Source organism: Struthio camelus, chromosome 15 (assembly GCF_040807025.1).
Source record: "Struthio camelus isolate bStrCam1 chromosome 15, bStrCam1.hap1, whole genome shotgun sequence".
NCBI lineage: Eukaryota > Metazoa > Chordata > Aves > Struthioniformes > Struthionidae > Struthio > Struthio camelus.
Genome location: NC_090956.1, coordinates 12,959,874 through 12,982,608, shown reverse-complemented (window position 1 = coordinate 12,982,608; position 22,735 = coordinate 12,959,874). Strand labels below are relative to the sequence as shown.

At 36.7% G+C, this 22,735-nt stretch overlaps 1 protein-coding gene across 3 annotated transcripts in view; it reads right to left on the bottom strand.

Moving 5' to 3' along the window:
• The window catches only part of TXNDC11 (thioredoxin domain containing 11), a 37,376-nt gene that overhangs the window by 1,974 nt on the left and 12,667 nt on the right, over positions 1 to 22,735 (bottom strand). For all 3 annotated transcript variants that reach the window (XM_068908847.1, XM_068908846.1, XM_009683490.2), the window contains 7 exons: positions 19,500 to 19,593; positions 16,776 to 16,888; positions 16,209 to 16,409; positions 11,465 to 12,248; positions 8,918 to 9,063; positions 7,650 to 7,759; positions 6,501 to 6,581 (listed from right to left, as the gene is read on the bottom strand). In XM_068908847.1, coding sequence (XP_068764948.1) covers positions 6,501 to 6,581; positions 7,650 to 7,759; positions 8,918 to 9,063; positions 11,465 to 12,248; positions 16,209 to 16,409; positions 16,776 to 16,888; positions 19,500 to 19,593 — 1,529 coding nt within the window. The remainder of the gene's footprint in view (positions 1 to 6,500; positions 6,582 to 7,649; positions 7,760 to 8,917; positions 9,064 to 11,464; positions 12,249 to 16,208; positions 16,410 to 16,775; positions 16,889 to 19,499; positions 19,594 to 22,735) is intronic.

The window sequence follows — 22,735 nt, the reverse complement described above, 5'->3', positions numbered from 1 at the left end:
GCTCCTGAGCTCATCAAGGAAGCAAACCAGCCAAAGCAGTGGTTTTTTCCTTTTTCTTTTTTTTTGTCTGGCTGGCTTATCATGTGGCTGTAAATACTAATCCTAGCATGTGAAGGCACAGGCCTGCCATGTTCTGCATCAATACAGGCTTGCTTTTAGACCGATGTGAGTCCAAATTGCTTCAAGACCAAAGAGTACAAAATCCCTTCCTCGAGGCTACTTACCACCAGAAGACACCAACCACCTCCAAAAGTATCGAATGTTAAGATTATTGTCCTATACCACATGCATGTTTATCACAGAAAACAGGAGGCCAAACTAAGGACCAGACAGGATCTAACTTCTACCGCTTTCCTCCTGAACCAGTATGGCTTCAGCATTTCAGTCAGTCTGTATCCAGTGTAACTGGATAGAGTTTGCTGCTTACTGACTCTTCTGCAGTAGAACTATTGCAGAATGGAGTTGGCCATATAAGCTATAAACACAACAGGCTAAAATCAGCTCCACAGCTTAAGGCACCACAGATTTGTTTATGAAAATAATCCATGATAGTAGGGGTTTGTTTGTAAGAGCCTCACAGACAAGCTGTTCAAAGTACTGTCATCCTCTAGGAAAGGTGATTAAAAAAAAAAAAAAAGAAAAGAAGTTTCACTACAGCCATATTGAGTCTTGTTCAGTAAGGCCAGATTTATCATCTTCCAGACTACAGTGCAAAGCTTGCATGTGTTTTCTCTTTCAGTATGTTTAGCTATATTATCTTTGGCTGTTATTAGTCAGAAGCATGCCCTCTGATTAGGGAGCTATCAAAACAGGTAACTGAAGAAAAGCTTAGTTATTTTCCTTTGCTTGCCAAGATTTGTAACCAGATTACTGGTGCGCAGTATGCAGTCAGTGGGACCACGTTGGACATTATTTACAGGTGAATTACACAAGTCAGAAAAAGGAGATAGCATAACCCCCAAAAAGACTATGCTAAAGTAAGGAAGACAGATTTAAGTATAAAATATAAGGCCTCAAAAAGTGTACTGCTGCTGCGTCTAGAGAATAAACACCGTGGACAACACTCATGTCCCCCCGATATGTGAAATTATGTTTCTGAATTGCTCACACTGTGCATGCAGCAAGAACAGAGGAATTATTCTGAGCTATCAGATATAATTACCTCAAAAACGCTTGTTGTGAAATCCAATTTATTAATATACACAATATTCACATTATATTTACTTCATCTACTGAGAACTATTTATTGTACTTCAAGAAGAAGAGAAATATCACATTTTATAATTAATTCAAGAACCTGGGCCAGATGAAGCTCCTGCCTCAAGTTTTTGGAAGAGTAAGCATGATTATTTTTCTTCCCATGTAGGCTTCTGGTGATCAACCATGTAACTCCAGTAATTACTATCAGCAGTTTCTCAACTGACAATCATTTCAACATCCAAGTTTAATGAATCATGGCATGATTTTGGCAAAAATATAGCCTATACTAAGAGAAAATTGAAAATTGACTGCTTATACAATGGTATTATTTTACTGCATCACCATCCATTGTTTACTGATCTAAAGCACAGGATGTACCAGAAACACTGAAGTGCTATTTAAAACAAAAAGCAAAACAAAAGAATTAAGAGTATGGGATGGGGGGAAGACTGTAAATAGAATAGAAACAATTTGCAAAAATTGTCTCATAACACATATGCATAAGGAGCTGACTTGGGCTGTACAAGAAGCCTTAATATAAAGCACCTTTATATCCAAAATTAATGTATGACTACTCTAGTAGTGATGTTAATACTACATATACTAACAACTACTAATCTTGCTTGATTACCTAGATGCAGCAAACTATAAAACAGACCGGAGAGGAAGGGCAAGAGAGAAACAATGACTAGAGATAAGACACCTTTATGAAACCAGATTACAAAAACAATGTTACTAAAACTATAAAGTCAGTGGCTCCAGAGACAGGTCTAGAGCTGTTTAGTAAAAGCGACCAAGCCAAAATGAGTATCTATGAAAAGAAACAGGAAACACAGGTCTATGTAGTAACATTGGGAAGATGGCAAGCATTAGAGGAAGCTTCATTTCCATGAATTGCCTTACTGTCCTAAAATCTGTTTCAGCTATGCCTTAAACTAATTTAGAAAACCGTTTAAAATAAAATATAGTACACCATCTTGTAATAGCCACGCAGTCACTTATACATAACACTCATGCTCTCACCTAGATCACATGAGCAACTGCTGACCCAAAGACCTGCTGAGAGAACCACAGGAGGAAGGGCACACTGTGCTGTTAACCATAAACCCCAAACCCTCCAGTTAGAACTGGCCCAAGCTGTTTTGCCTATACAACATAGCACATTGCTCTGCACAGACTTCGCAGAGACGAGACCAACAGTGGCACAGGGATATGCTGAAATTCATAAACCCTACTCCCCTGCAGGGCTCATAAGCTTAAGCACAGCACCATATGAATTCTGGACCAGAAGAAACCATCACAGCACCTGGCACTTTGCTCCACTGTATGATGCAGATATAGCCATGAGAGCATCCATGCAGCATTCTGCAAACTACATCCTTGTTCAAAAATGGGAGGGAAAGTCACTTGACTCCATTTCCAGTTAAGTAAAATGTTGGGGCTTATTGACTAGAAAAGTGCTCTTTAATGGTAGCCACAAAAAAGTCAATTCCTAATTCCTTCCAACCCAAAGATTCATCACACAATGGGTCTTAATACAATTAGATCTAGTAGATCTTCAGCTCTACCGTACTGACTTTATGCCACTTGACCTAACAGCAACAGAAACAGCTGCAGAAGAAACCGCATACTACTTCTACTTATGTCTCAATGGTCAGCAGCATCTCATGAAATGTGTAGCTCTTCTCAATTCAAACTGTGATTACCGATCTTTAAACCAGTGAAGTCCACAGCCCCTAGCCACTCAGCCAGCCAGAACTAATGCACTGTAAAACGAGAGGCAAGAGCCTCTCTGAATGCTGGAAAACATGCAAAATTGAGACCCATTTGTATCTGCAGAGCTTGTCAGGTAAGGGGGGTTCTGGCATTGATTGTAGCTGTTGGAAAGCAAGGAGTGTAGCTCACGCTGACTTGATGTATACAGGGACTCATCCTGAAGCATGCTCCAGCTGAGCTGTGCTCAGCTAAGCCAGAGCATAGTTTTCGGGGAGGGAACAGAGAAAGGACCAGAACTGAGCTGGAAGAATGGGGCAGGGGGAACCTGATCTACGAGGCTGATTTGCGGGGCTTATTGCACATGGTGGGGGAAGATGATTGAGTTGGAAGACAGAGTGACTCAGAACTTACATAAATGAAATTATTTCTGTACATACCCTAAAAAATGAATTTAGAATTCCAAAATTTCAGACACAATTTTAAAAACTGTGTGTTGGGTAGCACTGTTAAGTACCAATACCCTGAATTACACCTTTGCAGATGATGGAATGTCCTCGAAGGAGGAGGGTGGAAACGAGCGTGTTCGTTTCACATTACAAAGACACAGGGATTTGTTATGCTGCCTGTTTCAATGTCCTCTCTATAAGCTGTATGACAGCGAAAGACTGAGTTAATTGAGGAAGAGCACACACACTGACTGCGTGGTTAGCATCAGGAGCCAAGAGACTCTTGAACATTCTCAAATATAGAATCTCTGGGGATTTTATTTTAACAATCTCTGTGGAGCATTTACAAATTCAAATTTTAATGGCTTTAACTTGGTCAAATGTGGATGAATTTTCATGGGTACAGTATGAAGCCCACATTCATCATAAAGACTAGGCGTTGCAAAACTACAAGGTATACTGCAATATTTTCTAAAACACTTGTTCAAAGATTTTACCACTTGATTTCCCCCCCTCCCCCTAGAAGAACTAAACCATTTTGGTTGACGTTTTCCCAAAGTGTATTCAGCCTGAAATAGATACTTGGGCTGTAACACTGCAGCTCATATAAAGAAAATGTGACAGTTTTAAGAAAGGTCCTCTAATGGGAAGTGGTAGGCTACCTTTTTAATAGATGATGTTAACAGCAGTGCTAATGAATTTCAGTGTCACCATGGAATAACTGTTGCAAATATCACTAGAAATCCAAAATAAATCAAATCCAAACAGACTTAAGTTCTTCAACATAACCTCTGCTGACATAACACCAGTTTTTAGCTTGATGTTATTTCTTTAAGAAAGCTGCTAAAAAGAAAAGTTAATTATAAATTTACTCTCAACTCTAAATATGATTTTGAGGAAAACAAAAAAATTTTTGACTCTTGTTTGAGAACAAAAAGAAAAATCTGAAAAGCATGAAATACAGAAGAGAAATAAGTCTTCTCTTTTGTCTAAGCAGGTAATACTCCTGAGACTTCTTCAGCAACAAGTTCAGGAAATGATGCTGCAGGAAATTAGTAGCTAACTAATTTGTTAGAACAGTAATGGGAAGGAACAATATAATAATAATAGGAGGAAAATAATTTAACCTATGTGTCCTGAAGTTCAGGCAATATACAAAAATATTTCACACCGAGAAAAATAAGAACAGTATAAAATTATCAACAAAATATAGATGATGTCTGTGTGTTTTGTGTAGTGTATCTTTTGGTTTTGGACACAGAATAAGCGTTTATCGCTGTTGCACTTAAGTGTTGTGGAAATGATGATGTCTTATCTTTGTTCTTCTGCACTACTAATCCTGTTCATAGTTAGTGACGCAGAACGGCTTTTGGTAAAGTGCTTTCAGTTCAGAATCTTACCAGCAAACTAAATTAAAGCTGTAAAACTATGCTCTTCAGTGCCTTTTAGAAAAAGGTCACGGCCATCAGAATTCCTAAGAGCTGAAGCTTTGGTTTGATTTTTGGTACTCTGTTTTTTAAGATATACTCACTAAAACTGTTGAGATGTCCTCTCTATATATCTTCATGTGCTTCCATGTACTTTGAGATTTAAATGTTAGTCTGCTGCTATGAAGTTAACCCTCCCATTATTAAGTAGAAATTTAGATTTGATTTTCCTTTTGATTTTAATTGGAAGTATTTTTAATGCCTATTTATACCTTCACTCTGAAATGAAGAAGTGCAAACATTTTTTTTCCTGAACTTCTAGATCCTTGACTATTTCTGAATATAGTGGAAAAATTAAAAGTTTAGGAAAGTGAGAAGCAGTTTGTAAAATTTCTGAAAATGCATACCTTACCAAACCCAGAAAAATTAGGATCATAACCAGACAGCACTTAAGTTCAGCTTTACTTATTTATCTCTTGACAGTTAGAAAGCTCATACTATTGTGTATGTGGAGAATGATATCATCAGGGACTGTTTTCGCGTGTTGCATATAGTTTCTCTTCAACAACACCTATGTCTTGTTTTATTGCTAATCTCCTTTAGATATTTTGCTATGTAGGTGTTAAACTGCTACTAAAACTTCATTTGTTTTCTGTTTTGAAGAAACCAATGCATCTAGAGCACCAGTAAATCTGCTGTTGCTTTTCTCTTGTGAAAGGTCAAGGACTTGTTACTGACTCAGAATGAAAAACAAAACACTTCAGAAATGCACATATTATTCCCATGATGTAATTCTATAATATTTATAAAAGCAATGCTCTGTAGTTTATTATTGCTAAAAAAACAGCCAAAAGGATTAAGGACACTAGTGAAAGGTAAAGGGTGTGTGAAATGAATACACATACATATATTGCCCACAAAAGCAGCTCAACTTCAATACAGTGAGAAACACAACCTGAGCAGTTTGACAAATGAACGTTCAGAAGTCCCTCTAAATGTATTTACATTATACCACAGAGAAGTGAGGGAGAAATAGAAGAAAAACTTCATAGATTAAGACTCCTGTAGTTATTATTTCCAAAGGATGCGTAAGTTCTCCTTTAGCTCTCAGTCTCTACTTGTATTTTTTTTAATTCTAAGAACTTTGTTAACAATCTGCACGCTCACCTTCCACAGTATTAGGATTGTTAAATTTTGTTCTCTTAAGAGATTAAGCCTGAGCTAGTTTATTTACCCTAGTCTGTGCTTTTAATCCCCCCCCCTTTTTTTTTTTTTAAGTTAAAAACGCAGCAAGCAAATCCTTGCATTTTACTGCACGGATCCATTATATTGTTCTCCTGAGATTGATCTTTCTCTCAGTTTATCCAACTGGAAGATGTTACATATGTAAGTTTCCTCTCCAGACATCACTCATTAATTTGTCCGGACAATGCCAAAATAATTATATTAAATATAGCCAAAAGAAAATTAACTAAAAAAATAAGGTTAGTAACGCTGCTGTTCATAAAGACTTGCAAACAATTAAATAATGACCTATCTGCATACAATTACCTATCTCTCGCCCTTTTTTAAAAAGGGTATTAAGTAACAATGCATACATGGAAATGAATTATTGTTTTGATTTTTTCTTTACTAAGGTTTACAATCAGATTAATTTTTTTAACTTGGTAAAATGAAAGTAAAAGACCCGTAGGGAAAAGATTTACATTACCTCCGATGAGGAAAAAATAAAATGGTTGGGAGATGGTCTGTCATAAATTCCCATGGAAGGTCATTGCGAGTGATATCGATTCTGTTAAGAGAAAACACACTGATAAAGAGAAAAAGCAGATGAACAAACAGTATTTTCTTCTAAGACACCATGTGAGGGATTGTAAAATGGAAATTCCTATTCATTAATTTGTTTCTCAGTACAACTCCATGAATATTTTCCTCTAAGCAACCAATTTTAGGAATAAATTACTTTGCTTCTTCCAAGGACAGGCACATTATTCAGGGCACAATTTTTGCTAAGGCTCTACATACAGAGGAACACAACACATTGTAAATGAAATAACTCTTCAAGTACTTCTGTTTTGGTTTTTTTTTTATTTTTTTTGCCTTTTTAATAATAAGTTACAATTAACAAGAAAATTTTGTAATCATGGAGAATCACATTTATGTGCAAGTTAGGACAAGTAACACTGCAATAGAAACAATGGAGCAAATGAGAGAACTTCAAAATCGGGAAAGAGCAGGTGTATATTTGGAGTAACATTTTATCTGTGAGAATAAGGCAGCAGTACTGAATAGGTGGTAAAGCTCCAGGTTTTAAATTAATTTTTTTCCCCATATACATGGTGCTGCCTCCTAGGGTAAATTCCAGTCAGAATGAAACAAAAAGGATACAATCAGAGCAGAGGCTCCAGGTATTGATGTGTTATCAAATATATGAATAAGAATATTAAAGTTGCACTGAAACATGAAAAACCCTAGAAATGCCAAACAAAAATATATGTCTTAGGCACAAAAAAAATATATCACATACTATTTCTCAAATAATGCAATATATAGTTCTTTGCTACAAGTTATCAGGGAGAAAGGTAAAATTGATGCTATCATCTGTGTTTTATTGGTTCATTTTCTGAAATTAGGTATGAAACTGCAAGGATAATTACAATAAATAAAAATTTGATTTTATTAAATTACAGAACTATGGTAGTGAGTTTGAAAATTACCAAGTTTATGTAGAGGAACACATGAGAGATTACATTCACATCAAGTATTTGCAGAAAGAAAGTAGTAATTATTTTCTAGGATGATGGTCTCAGTTAACTTTAATTATTCTAGAGAGATGACTTTTTTTTTTTCCCCCTTTTACCTGGCCACAGTGAAATTATCTGGAGGCAAAAGCCGAGCAAGCTGAATGAAGATGTGATTAAGAGAAGCACAGAATCCACACCACTGTGCATAATAGAGCAGCAAAACATTCTGGAAGATAAAAACAGAGAAGAGTCATCACCTATGGCAGTTAATCTGCCCTAAAGAAGGTCTAGTCTTCACAACAACATTATTTTCAACTCTTTAAAAGCAAAAGGAAACTATATCATAATGTTAATAAACTTTATAAACTATTTACTGATGCCATCTGTCTCCTGAGCTCCCAAAAGCTCTTGGGGAATTCTCTTTTGGAAGAGAAAAAAAAATTAAGAGGATTATTTAGTTTCCTTTAAGTGAAAATGCACCACCAGACTTTATGTCTCATGATTTTTCTGCAGCCTTAAATTCCTATTTGAAAGATTGCATACTTGATATGGAAAAAAATTCAATTATGAGCCCTAGAAGACTGTTATTGTTCTTTAGCTAGCAAAGCAGGCATTGGGGCACTGGAAGCCAATTACTACAGATGCCAGAGTTCACTGAGTCCTTGCAGCCAATGGATATTGGTTCTGACTATCACATCTTTAAGGAATCAGTAATTTAACTACCCTCTGTGATGACATCATATATAAGAGAATTTTATGGCATGCAGTCAGAAAACTTTTAACCATGAGGGTTCCCCCCCCTCCCCCAAGTCTTACTTTAATTTTACAACCTTTCAGTTTCTCTGTATTATGTCTACTTTGCAATATTTTTTTAAACTTTTTTTTTTAAAAGAAACTAATATATAAAAATAAAAGAAAAAAACATTGTGGCATGTTTATTTACTTTAAGGTTTGGACTCAGAAATCAAAGTGTTCTTCAATACTGACCTCAAACCCTATGTATTTACCATGTGTTCTTGCCATAGCGGGGGGGGGGGGGGGGGGGGGGGGAATCAAACAAATAACACCATCACATTTTTTTTTCCTGTATCTATTTCTAACACATAGTAAACAAAAATGACCAAAACCTTGAGCTGTAGCAAAGACTTGCCGCAGAATCAGCTGCATTGACTTCTTGACTGTTTTTACTACCATGTTTTAAAAGATTCACTTAAGATCAGGCTATTTGAATTGCTTTCTTAGACAAATATTCTTGAACTGTTACAAAATAACATATTTTGTGTGTTACAAATAAGAACACACACATCAAGGTAAAAAAGAATGAAAGTCATTCCCCCAAAGTGAGAAGTGATTTGCAAGGAAGATTTTCAAAAATGTGTTGTACCTTTTCATTCAAGAACACAGCATCTTGGAAGGTACTAGTAGTCACTTCAGTGATTATGCGCTGTGCACGAAAACGGACTGAAGGGTCATCAACAAGATGCCTTTTCAAGGGACTGTAGAGAACGCTGAAATTTTTTATGAAACTCTCTGAAATGAAATTGATACATTACAAAGTTAAATTTAAGTTTCACAAATATGTGATATCAGCTGTTTCTACTTTGGAATTCAGAAGAATTTAACAGAGAAAAAACAAATTCAAACCTGGTTTCAGATCAGAAATTAATTTGTCAGTTTTGTATCAGCTCTCGAGTAATCACCATGTCTGTGAAAACAGTATGGAATTTCAATTGCTCTCTCTTCACTTGCCTCACTACTTTTTATCTTGCTTCTACTCCTATTCAATGGGCTATAATACTAATTCCTTCCTAATCGAAGCACATACCTGGTAAGTCACAAAGAGCATCCTCTCACTGTCTTCGACTTTCTGCATTGCATTCAAGCATTTGCTCCTTATCATGAAGGCTGCACTAAATTTCACACTTGTTTGCATTTAGTCTTTTATTTTAAATTACTTTCTCTGTAATTTTATTTTGCTTTAGACCTTCAAAGACTGTGCTATTCCCAAGCCTGGCCCCCTTTTGTTTAGGGACCACCTTCCTCTCCATTCAACTTTAATATTAAAGATATTTGGCAATAGTTGACCAGAGATAAAAATTTAAACTAAACCCCAAGCCCCTCAACTACCTTCACCTACGCTACTTCGAGCCTGAAACTACATGCTCTAAATTGCTGCAAGATATGGACTATATCATTCTTTTCAAGATTCAGACAAGTATTATTCTATGTATTATAAAATAAGATCTCATAATCAGGACAAACGAAATAATACCAAACATACTGAAAACAATTATTTGTTCAAATAGAAGCTTTTTGTGCTAGTATTCTCAGTCCAAAAACTAGGCCCAACTAAAACTGGTACCTCTGTACATATATATCAGATTATCAAGTTTATCTCTGGAAATGTACATTTAATTTTATATTCAATATTCAGCATTCATGAAATTCTCACATCAGACCAAACTAAAGTTCTGTACTTTCTAGATGTCTAAATACTGACTATCTATGCATGACTAAGTAATATATAACTGCAAGGTGGGAGGTAGGTATACACATATCAATACTCCTGAATTTTTAGGCAATAGTCTGCAAAGGTCGAAAGCTGTGTCAGATATTACAAACACATTCTGTTTCATTATTTTAAAATCTCTAGTCAAATTGTCAAAAGTTAGGATGCGTAACAAAAAACCCCACAGTGACTCCTTGACGTGGAAGCAAAAAGTTGCCACAAGTTCAAATTACTGGGAAGGGAGTGTTGCTCTCCGAGTTACTCGGCAGAGAAACTTCATCATGCTCAGGAAATCCTGTGATCTGAAAATAGTTCGAGACAGAAAGTACTTGCAGTAGAAAGGGGAAGGAAACATTATACACGCTCACACTGGTCTTAAGTATCTGCTTATGGTCGCTTATTTTTTGCTGTTTATCTGGAGCGTTTTCCTTGGGCAGGTGTGATGGAGAGGATGCAGAGCTGGATGGGAACGTTAATCAGAACGCGACTTTTTCCTCACCTTTTGCATACTTTTGTACTTACATTTCTGAGGCAAAATCCGAATGTAATTAATGCTATAAGAATTATATCGATATACCTATTTGAACACTTTAGTACTGTGCATGTTTGAACTTACTTCCATTTTTATTTACCACTACTAACATTAAAAAAAACCCTGCATTTTCGAAAGGTGGACTCAGTTTTGCACATTATTAAGACAGGTAAGTGCATATGGTTAAGCATCTTGCGTTTCTCATTCAAATAACTTGTTCATGAATTACAACTTCAATCATGGGTTCTTCTGAACATTACTACCCTTTTTTCCTTTCTTCAGTGCAGCCAGGAAAAAAAAAAAAAAAAAAAGGAGCAATGACAGATATGACCAAAAAAGGGTTAAAAATATTTCAGAGCTCGCTCTTGATAATGCAAGTACTTTTCAAAATAAACTTTAAACAATTTATAAGTTGGTTTCGGAGAGCAAGACGAAGAGCCAGTCTCTGCTGGTAAGCAGGCAGCATCTCATGAAATTCCAGGAGAATATAGCATGTAGAACAGCTGAGCAAACACCAACATCACCATTAATACACAAATGTCTTCTGTAAGATCAAATATGTTAGGTGCATTAAGGTGATTTTTGTAATGAGCAAATTAGTTTAGATTTTAAACAATTCCTTCAAGGCATCAGGCATCCAAAAGTCACACGCTTTGTGATTCACTTCATCTAAAGCAAATTATTTTCGGTATATTAAAACTACTACTTCTTACACAATCTAGAAAACAATTCTACTGCTTGGTTGAACAGAACAGATTAAGAGTCACAATATTATCTGCAGTCTCACTTTATAAGCAGTCATTTTATGAAGGGCATACATGTTCCATCCACAGCCTTACTTCCAAACTTAGATTTTCTTATTTCAAGCATTTCAGTTGCTGATACCGTACCCAAAGTCGATCCAATAAGCGATTGATTCTGATCCAGGACATAGTGCACTTCTTCTTTCAGGTCAACAATGGCAACAAATTCCTTAAGATGAGTAGACCTCGATGCTCCTAATCTCTCTGCATATATCCAAAAAAGATTTGAATCCAGTAGATAGAGATTCAAGGTTTTGTTGGTCCTGCAGCTCAGACCAGTAATGTTAGTGCCATTATCATGAAGATCAGGAATAAAACAATTCCTATCCTCAATGTGAGGAATACATTTTTGGGTGTCATCTTTCTTCCTATGGGAAGAAAATGCTACTTTAGGGGTCTGAAAGATGGTCTTCTCAGAACTAATAAAACCTAAAAAATGCCTATTTACTGTCCTGCAACATGCAGTGTAATAGTTAAAGGGACTATAGAAACTTAAGAAATTGCTGCATTCTATGGTATTTGATATAACTTGAACAAAGGTATGTTCCTGGAGGTAGAAAGAGTCCAAAGCTGCTTCTATCTCTAAAAAATTGCAATGTGGCACATTGACTTTATTTGGTTTGACACCAAGTGTCTGATTAATGCAAAGCTCACAGACATTGTGAGTTCTAGATATTGAATGCCACTGAGGAAGCACCACTGTGTTACAGCATGGGTACTTTGTTATTGACAACGTTTCCAACAATTCTGCATGTGCATCTGGTACAGGGGAATCAAAAACTGGTGAATCAGTATCTCTTAAGTGTTGAGGAAATGGTTCAGCTGCCTCGCTTTTATTACAGTTGTGGTATTCAAAGGCCACTTTGGTAATCTACAGGGGGAAAAAAAAAAAAGAAGAAGAAAAATAAAGTTTAACTGTATAAAGTTCACGCATAAAGTCAGTCATCTGTCGCAGGCTGAACGACATAAAACATATGCAGTTTTATATGGAATTTCAAAAACACAAAGTTGACTGCTCTTTCTTAAAAATCTCAGGAGGCTCTTACTTGACAACAAACTTAAATTTCTAGATAAATCGGCATGTAAGAATTAAATGTTCAGGGGAAAAAAAAAGGCCACTGAAATATTTTCAGTCTGCTATGCCAATCTCAAGGCCTTCCTTTGCATCATATATAGCACAGTTCCATAACATCACGTTTTAATGTTAACTCCTACTACATGAAGCATTAAGCACTATATAGGTTCCCTAATTTCACTTGTTCTTCCAAATGAGGAGAAAATAAAAACATTCCCATCTGAAAGGGGAATGGAGATTCTTCTCGGTGTGGGTGGTCCCCAACTTCTGTAACAATCATTGACAGTGCTGAAGTAGTGTTGTTATTCTCCCAGCCACGGAAATACAGTTGCAATCCTGCATGTATACTTTGGATGCAGGATTTATTGAAAATTAAAACAAAATAAAACAATAACAACAAGAACTAGCCTGCCACCCAGTGCAGATATTTATGTTTCATTACCATTTCTGTTGTCATAACCAAGGGCAAATGGAGCATGAGAAGGCACATGCATAGACCATAGGAAAAGAATCATTTTTAGGAGATAACAGACTACACAGGAAGGTAAAAAAAAAAAAAAAATGCCCTTCACCCTAATCTATCACATTAAATATAATCAAAACACAAAGCACAGCATGCACACTGCTTACACAAGCACATTTAAGGGTCATTCTTTCTATTCTAATAAGGGTCATTACAGCTGTCAAAGGGATGCTGAACAATCATGTCTAGGAGGGGAACTGTGTCACAGGATCATCCAGATGTGGTCTATATTTCCATTACAGTCTTTAAGAACTTATTAGATGGTTCCACAGGTCCTGAAAATGCTCAATTAAATACTCAAACAAAAATAACTTCACCCCCACACTATTATCTACTTTAAAGATTTTGACTACATACATAGAGAAACTTGAGAAGTTATTACGAATACAAAGATAGATTTGCAATATGAAATCTCATTTCAGTGAGCTATTATCAAAAGCCATTGGTCTTTGAGCACCGTCAACGCACAAACTGACAGCCTCATTCTGTGTGACTGCCTTAGAGGCAGGTGGTTTCAGAGCTCAGACTCACGTAGGCTGCAATAAACATCTCTTCCTGTGGAAAAGAAGTTGCATAATATACCTCTATTAAAGTGGATATACAGCATCAGCTGGGAGATTTTGTATGTCATTTCGTGTTTTCATATAGGTAAATACTCTCATTTAGTAGGATGAAATCCGAAACTGAACATCAGATGTAGCACTGATTTGATCTAAATGTATGGTATCTATTACTGGAGTGCTTAGTCTGTGGCAAGCATCACTGAATTAAGCCTGTGAAAAATAATATGACTTAGTATAAGAATAATTGCAGCTCTTTTCCAGTCCTTGACTGCAAATGACTTCTTAGAAACAATGCAGAACGAACAGTAAGCACAAGGAGAATTTTAAAAAGTTGAATTAACAATAGTTACTCTCTGCAGTTGTATTAATTCATGCAAGAATCTGTTAGGTAAGTGGCAGTATTCCAGTTGGAAAATCCAGTAGATTTTATGAATGCAGAAAGTCAAATGAAGAAGGAAATTAAGACAAGAACTCTATAGTTTGAGACATTTTCAAACTCTGTTCATTAGAGCATGCCTGCTTCTGGCACTACAAGAGAGAAGTTTCTTATTTTCTTGAAGAAGAGGCCTCACAAATGAGTATTTTCTCAGGTTTGAGATTCTCTTGACGGATATAATGAACATTCCACATTTCTGAATTTCCAGAAAGAGGAAGAAAAGCATAATGATCTGTGCATCAGACTAGAAGATTACGCCACTCTATTAAGAATATTACTTCATTTCTTTCAGCTTTTCTAATATAAAAATGAATGTTATCTTGTAGCTGGCTAGCTTTCGTGGTATCTATTTCTAGTTCAACTAGATATTGTGTCATAAGTGATTTTCATTTTTTCCTCATTGCTTCACACACTGCAACATTAATTACGTCTCCTGGTGGAGACCATGTGTTTCAGGACGTAGCTGATGTGCATATAAGCTAGCACTGCCACTAAAGTTTAATCCTGCTTTTTCTCTTTCACAGATTCTTGTTTCACACTACCCCTAGTGCTCTGCTGTCACTGCTGTGATGTGCATCTGCATGGTACATACTAAAGGGAGACAGTGGGATCCAGTTGAAAAATAAGCCAGGGGAAAAAAAAAAATTATTTTTCAACCAAGTTAGTTTCCCTGTCTGGTTTGCTTCATAGGTACTAACTCGTGTCCTGGGCAATTCAGGAACAGGAACAACAGCAGAGGAAGAGAAAATTGGAAGGAGACTATGGAACATAGAGGATATAAAAATGCTTTTCAGAGTAGTTTTTCTGTTTGAGACACTGTTGTTTGAAATCGAACCATTTATTAAAGTGACCATATTTCCTTGTATAACCACATTTGGGAAGGAAAAGGAAGGAGAGGGAAACTAGAATGGGGTACACAAAACACTTAAATTTTGCAACACTCAAATATATTCTTGCTCCTCCATCTGAGCTTTGTTATCCGGAACAGAAGATCAAACAAAGATCTGCTTCTGTCCAACGACACTCCACGGAAAGAGGGGAGTCAAAGAAAAGAGTCAGGCCCTTGCCGTGAATCGCTGCTGACACGAGAGAAAGGTATAGGGCAAAACCTCCCTTATGCTGATAAGGGGGGTCTTGGAAATGCGTTTGCAAACACACGTGAATACTTAGAGCAGTGAAATAAAACGACAGACCTCTCATCCTGAAAGAATGCTTTTGGACACTGAGACACAACGGCCTCCTGATCGTAGCAGGAATGCTACGGCCAGCCTGTTCTACTGAGGCTTATTACTCTGCTTCACGTGCCTTTTTTAAAGCACCTCAAGGCAGCAATCTTAAGAGTTGGCCCACCCAGACAAGGAAAAAGCTTGCTGTCTAAATGCATGCCATAAGGAAAAAACTGACAGGCAGCAGAGAGAGCATTTTTTCTAGCTCTCCTCTCTCTAAGCAGCTGGTCAAGAATCTTTGGGGCAAACTGAGGGAAGATTTGATGGAGCGTTACAGAAGACGACAAAAGAATTTGAGCAATAAGCCACACAAAGCAGAGAAATTTGAATGGGAAGTATTCTTTACCAATCCCAGAAAACATCTCTGATTAAAAGTGAAGTGATTCCCAGTGTCAGATGTCTAAATATTCCAGTACTACTGAAAATCAACTTTGAACTGGCATTACACAGAATAAACAGTACCACTACTGTTACTTGGCACAGTGAGAAACAGGTATGTCATCCTTACAGGCACAGGTAAGTAAAGGTATAAATATGAAATAATGTAAATTTAAAATATAGCCTATACCATTTTTTCCCCTATACATTATATCAAGAACCAACTCAGGATGCATAAGATCATGTTTCCTAATGAACATGCTCTCTTCTCAGAGAAGGTAATTTCCATTTCTCAACAGAAACATCACATTTATATAATTATAAAACCTGTACGCCTCAAATCATTTGCCCGTCTCTCATGACAAGCCAGCACTACACCTTTTTCTATTAACTATGCATACACTTAAAATGCAAAGCATGCCTAAAAAGACAATTTCCAGTACGTCAAGATATAAGTGATCCCACATCTGTACCAGAGCACACAATATGAAAACAGATCTTGTAAACAGCTTTGAGCACAAAGTTTCTCAGCAGCACTACACCCATTCGGTATATTGCACAATACTAACACAATTCAGCTAGAGTTCTCAAGTTCTAGTAAGCTGGAAGTAAAAAAATCATCTCACTTACTTCATCTAAAAGAGGCTGAATTTCTGCTAAGGGATTGTAAGGTATAAATATGAGAAGCGCTGGTCCTTTCTTCAACTCATTGTTTAGAAGAAGGCTTTTTCCACCATGCGGTCTCAGCCAGCGTATGAGCACCTCCCGATTTTCTAGAGCCCATTTGCAAATGTTCTCAGCTGTATAGTTCATGACGTCATTTGGATAAATCTTGAAAGGTGAAAAAGTAATTGTTTGTCTTCACTTACTTAAATATACTGTTTACTACTGAATGCAGTTATTACATCCCGCATATTTTGTTAATGCAATGCCTAAAACTCTTTTTAATTTAACGACACTATTCCAGTGAGCTTCAGGCTGTCATGTATCCTTCCCCCTTGGGAAAGGGGGATAAAAATGCACACTATTCTAAGAAAACCAGAAGTTCGCAAGCATTCTGCAGTCTAGTACTTAACAGCTTCGTGAATGCTGCTGTGGAACACTGTCACTTACTACATTTGCCCAGGGCCTACTACAACAGAGCTTCAGTACTCACGTATTGTCTCAAAGTTACTGCAATATAAATAAAACACTCACAAGAGACACGTTCACATGTCTGTGCAAATACACGCTGCCTGAATGCACCAATGAGATCTCCTCCGCAACATGTTTATCCGTGATCACCCCAAAGCGTATAGTTCCAAGGTAATCTGAAAGAGCAAATTTCCAGTTTTTAATGCAATTGTACACACTGTACTTCTTCCCTGAAAGCCTTATAAGAATAGGGATCTTATTTTTCAAATGGTACTGAGAAACTAAATGTAACAATACCATCTGCTCATGGTACACCTTCAAACCAATACCCAGAACCAGGCTGCGTGAACGTATAGAAACCTTACTAAAATAGCAACTGCCAGCACTGCTGGTGAATGAAGCGAGGTAGAAGAAGAAAGGGGACGAGAGCAGACAAGGAAAGCAAACATGTTCCTCTTCTTCACTCAAGTGTAGAGAATGGTAACGTGGATTGTCCAATTTCTTAACTCTGCTATTAAATACAGAATGTGGTATCTCATATGCATCTTGCTACGTGTTATAGCATCTCTAAAAACAAGATAAAACAAATGTAAGAAAAAGGTACTAACATAAAAATGTGCTAATCTTAAATTTAAGTAATTTTTCTACTGACATATCCAGGATTTCTGACCAAAAAAAAAAAAAAACTGTCAGCATAAAATTAACATTCTGAAAATAATGAGGATCATAAACTTTTTCAGTAGGTTTGGGTGTTTTTGTGGAACTCCATTAGAAGAGAAACCAGCAGCTCTTTTCTGCTTAACAGAGGTTTTTTTTTTTTTTTTTTTTATAAACAATGTATAGCAGGGTACTATGACATCTGCAACTTATGCAAGATAATTTATTTCAAAAAACCTGAGAAAGTTTTGCACACAAATTCATGGCAGCCATGAGGGTCTGCAAGTACATTCAGTGAAGTTTAAAATACATAGCCTCTGAAAAGAAAAGTAAGACTATTAAGAATAGTGCACATTATACCATCACACTGTAAGATCAGATTAAAAAGCACAGTATGTTAGACCTTATTAGTATTTTGATGTCATGAAACAAAGCTCAGTAAGGTACAGAAAATGTCAAAAGAACAACTTCCTGTGTAGTAGCACATCATGGAGAACATTTTCTTCTGAACATGGAAAACACAAATTCTCACTAAACTGAACTGAAAAGTGTTGTTTAAATAGGGAAGCAATCCAGAAACGCATTCAGCTCTCCAGCCTCAAAGGAGGACAATGCTTGCTTAGCACTTTAAGGCAGAGTAAGATCAAATCTCATGTAATTAGCTACTTACAAAAGCAGACATAACCTATGTTCGGAGATTACTATCAATAGTACTAATGTGTTTGCATACTTACCACTCAGAGACACTACTATCAGCAGCATGTAGGTGATTAGTATGTAGGTGGCAAGAGTGTGAGAACTGCAGCTGCTACTACTTGTCATCAATTATCTGTATTTCACAAAAGAAACAGTCCACTACAGTCTCTGACACTACAAAAGCCAGAAGTTGGAAATACTCAGTAGGGTAGCTAAACACACTGGCACACACACAGTAAGAAATTACTCCACCCTAATTAATTGCCAGGCGACCTTTTGTAGCTTTTAAAAATGCTACTACACTGAGAAACTGATTTAATACATATATATTTCAGAAAATATATATTTGGAATAATAAAGCTGAGTAATCTGCCTCAGTTTATTAATCAGCCAAATGTGTATAACAATACTACTTCCCACCGACAGTTATTGAAATATAAATACTTTTTAGGAGCACCTCTAAGTTTTGCATAGAACATTTAGTGCACAATGTTGATATTATAAAAACTGCATATAACAATCCAAAATAAAGGCTCTTCAATAAAAAAGCTATGAAAATTACATATATCATGTTAAGCACAATCATTTTATTAAGATAATGTATTTTGGTGTATGTGCATAAACTAAGAAGTACACCTTTTAGCTGAGGGGATTTTACTGAGACCATTACTACATTTCTTAAACACTCCCATGTGTTGTATAGGAGACATCACTTACATTCTATCACTAAAGCAAAGAAAAATATAAAATGACCCCAAGGGCCCAATGACTATTGTTTGCTGCTTGTTATGTGTAAAAGCTAAGGTAAAAAAAGAATAAAATAAGTCAAAATGTAACTGAAACTAGTAAGTTATTAACATGCAAACTTTGTATATTTAAACACAAGAGTTGTTAGATTTTAGATTATTAATGCAAAACAATAGGAAAAAAATCCCTTCTCATTAAGCTATCTTCTACCAGCTCTTTAACTCCATGCAGGAAAGCATTTCATTGCTGATGCTGAATTCTGTTGCTCAAGTCTAGACTGAAAGTCAAGTTCATCCTATCGCCTCTGAATCTAACATTTCAGACGTTGCCCCAGACAAATACCCTTGGATTCAATTTAAATAAACGCTAATTTGATTATGGCTATATACAGATTGCAGCTACACTTTCAGCTTACAGATGAAAGTGTATTTTAATGCATCTTTGAACAGAACCCTGCCATACATTTCATTGCATGATGGCTGATTACAAAATAGACAATAAACCTCTTACGTAAGCAATCCTCACTTTTTCCATCACTGAAAAGACAAGACAACTTCATAATTAGATTGACATTAAGAAACACACTCAAAAGTGAGTCACTCCCTAATTACAGAATATCACAAACAACTGAACCTATTTACATGAATTGTTCACAGATGGCCTCAATTTTGAAGATGATGCTTTTACCTTTCTTTAATGAATGTAACGCTGATGTGAAGAACGTTAGGTAACCAGGAGGCTGAGGTGAAGCATTGAACTCAAAATATCCCAGAACTCCAGGCTGAAAAAATAAGAATTAGAGTTGGCACAGTTATTTTCAAATATAAATATATGGAACATTGTGATCACTTGCCTACAGTACAACATAGACTAAATACTGTTGTTTTGTTGTCTTTGTTAAAAGAAAAAGAGTCATTTTATGCTGCAAGAAAAAAAGTGTAACATTGAAGAGAATGAAAATCTGTTCTAATGCTGTAATTCAAAACCACATGTATCACGAGAGCGCGCTTTTACGGCTGTGGAGGCATTAGTTGCAAGCTGCACAGTTCCCACATTAGGTATTACAGTCCTCCAAAAACAATATTTGCTTTGAAATTACTTTATGAGTCAGTTGCAGCACCACCATAAGAACCAAAAGCACCATAAAGTCATCTTTTGAAATATGGAATATGATTTGTAAGAATATTAACAAACTTAACAGTAACATCTTAATTTTTACTGTGCTGCACATAATCAGCAACTACAGATGCATTCACACATTTTGTGAGCCAATACTTGCACCGCTAAGCCACCTTATGTGACCAAACAACCCCTACAGCACGGGAAGGCTCAGAGGGCAAGGTGCCCCATGAATCTCAAGGACAGTGTAGGATGCGGCTCACTAACCGCAGCTGTTGCGCAGAGAACCAACATTATCCCCAGACCAGAGGGTGGCTTTCGTCTTAGATAAGCAGCCATATCTGTTACCTGGACCTGGGGTAAGTGTTTCTTCCTGAGCTGACCAAAGGGATGTGGATGTCTCCCCGAGATTAGCCAGATTCAGCATGGGGACAGTGTATATGTGGCTCAGCCCAACAGAGTATAAAACCACAACAACCAACAAAGAAATTTCGAAGAGAGCAATGAACTTTAGCTGGCTTCAACCCACGTATTCCTTCCCGGCGACTGGGGTCGCCCAGCGTCGTGACGGTGAGCATATTTGAGACTGGTAATGGCAATCACATTGGTATTGTGATTGAACTGTCTAGCTAGATTTTTGCTAAGTGTATACACTTTTATTGTGATACACTTGAACTGTTCTTTCAGTATATTGCTGAATCACTGTTAAACCAAAATCCTCTGTAACATAAAATTCCCTAAAAAAACTTTTATATTAAACATTGCACTCTCCGTATGCGTTGAATATCTAAAAGAATCCGGCTAGAGAGTACCAGACTCTGATACCTTATCATCCCACCATCAAGCTATCGGTCACGGTAAACTCTTTCAGTGTGGGCTGCAGAAGTCAGTGGGAAACCAACTGCCCAAAAATAATGAAAGAACACCATATCCCACCTGCATATCCATAAAGAAAAGAAGTTCTTCAAATGGCAAAACAGTCAATTCAAAAATCTCAAAGACTCATCATTTCTAAATAGGCCTACTCCCTTTGCCGGCTATGAAGCCTGAATAGTGTCCTGTTAAAATCAGGAAGGGAACCTGGGAGAAGCTGACTTGGAACCAACAATTGCATAGTCTTAAACTTCTCTTGTTCCAAAATTAGAACAAAGTTTTAGAATTAAATTCTGCAAAACACAATCCATTAAAAATTTGTACTCACCACTCATATCAGTTTACTAGACTTTCAGGACAGATTCAGTGGTGGAACTTGGCTATTGCGCTCTCTGAATCACGGTTGCACCAGTGCGTACACGGAGAGCGCGATACACAAAACAAGGGCACTCTCAGGACTGCTGCAGATTGGACGATTCCAGGCTCACTCATCACCCATTTATGCGGCAAATACATTCCCATGTAAGTGTTCACATTTGGTTCTTTCAGAAGCTACTCTAATTTTTGTCGAGTTTTACTTACAAAAAACTAAGTTTATTTTTTAAACGTGAATATATATTTTATCTGTTACTACTACAAAACTTCCTCTGACTTTTACCTTAGGCGATATGCTCCTAAAATGTTCACCAATAGAAGCGTTCCCCATCTCATCTAATAATCTGCCCTCTTAGGAAGGAATTATCTTTTGTTACAGAATGCTGAATGCAAGACTCTTGTTCATAAAGACTCTTTAAGAGGTACCACAAGAAAAATATCTATGATAAAAATCAGGTACAAGCCATCAGTGAAGTTTCTGCAATAACTGTTTAGGAGGAAATAAGAATATAAAATAAGTTAGAAGTGGAAAATGTAACAAAATAACAGCAATCATTCTTCTTCCTTACATAGTAAAAAAGTTAGCAAAACCATATGGTTCAAAGCATAAGTTTGCTTCACCCAGTTATGGCGGTCAAACCACATGGCACAAACTAGTGAATGAAGGAAGAGTCAAAAGTGAGCAAAATCTAAGAAGCTGCCAAAGGTCAGATTTGCAAATCACATTTATAAAGTTATTTTTAAAAAATACCCTAATGCTCTGATTCTGACCACCCATTCTGTCACACACTATTTGTATCTTAAAATTTCTAATTACTGACTAGAACAAATAAGGTGCTTCCATGAGACGTTTTGGGAAAATATATTTCTTTAATAAAAATAAAGCGTGGTGGGAGAATTTATACTAATTCTTTATGTCTATTCTATAATCTGGCTAACTTGCTTCCTTTTAACGTTCATCCCAGAACAGCTAAAACGTCTTCCTTTTTACAGGCTACAGTTATACACATGAAGAGAACGTGTCTAAAACGCTGCATTTCTTCCCAAGTACCATGCATCTTTTCCTTTTCTTCTGCTCTCCAAAGAGATTCACTTGTTGATATCAGCTATGTTGCTGATTTTAACAAAACTGGATGCTTTTAGGTGCTAGCAACTAACAGCATGCCTTGCTCAGTATAAGAGAGATTCAAGTCTTACAAAAGAGATGTCTCAACGTAAAGACATTCTTTCTTAATTTTGAATATAAGTATTTTAAGAGGAGCCTGACTGCAGCAACTCCCACTTCTTTTCATGTAAGCGCTTCCAAAACATCCACTCAAGATGTCAGGCACCTGCTTTAGCAGCAACTGCCTGCCTGTGGTTCACACAGTCATCTACCTAAAGGCTGTTATTGATAATTAGCTGCTTCAAGGCAACTATCTGTGTGGCGCTATGGTTAAATAGCTTCACAGGTAGTTAGGAATAATCAAATGAACAGGCTATGACTTGCTGCTATACAAAGTGGGAGTTTACCAGCCTCTGTCCTCAATTCACAGCGGGGAGAACACAGCGGTGGC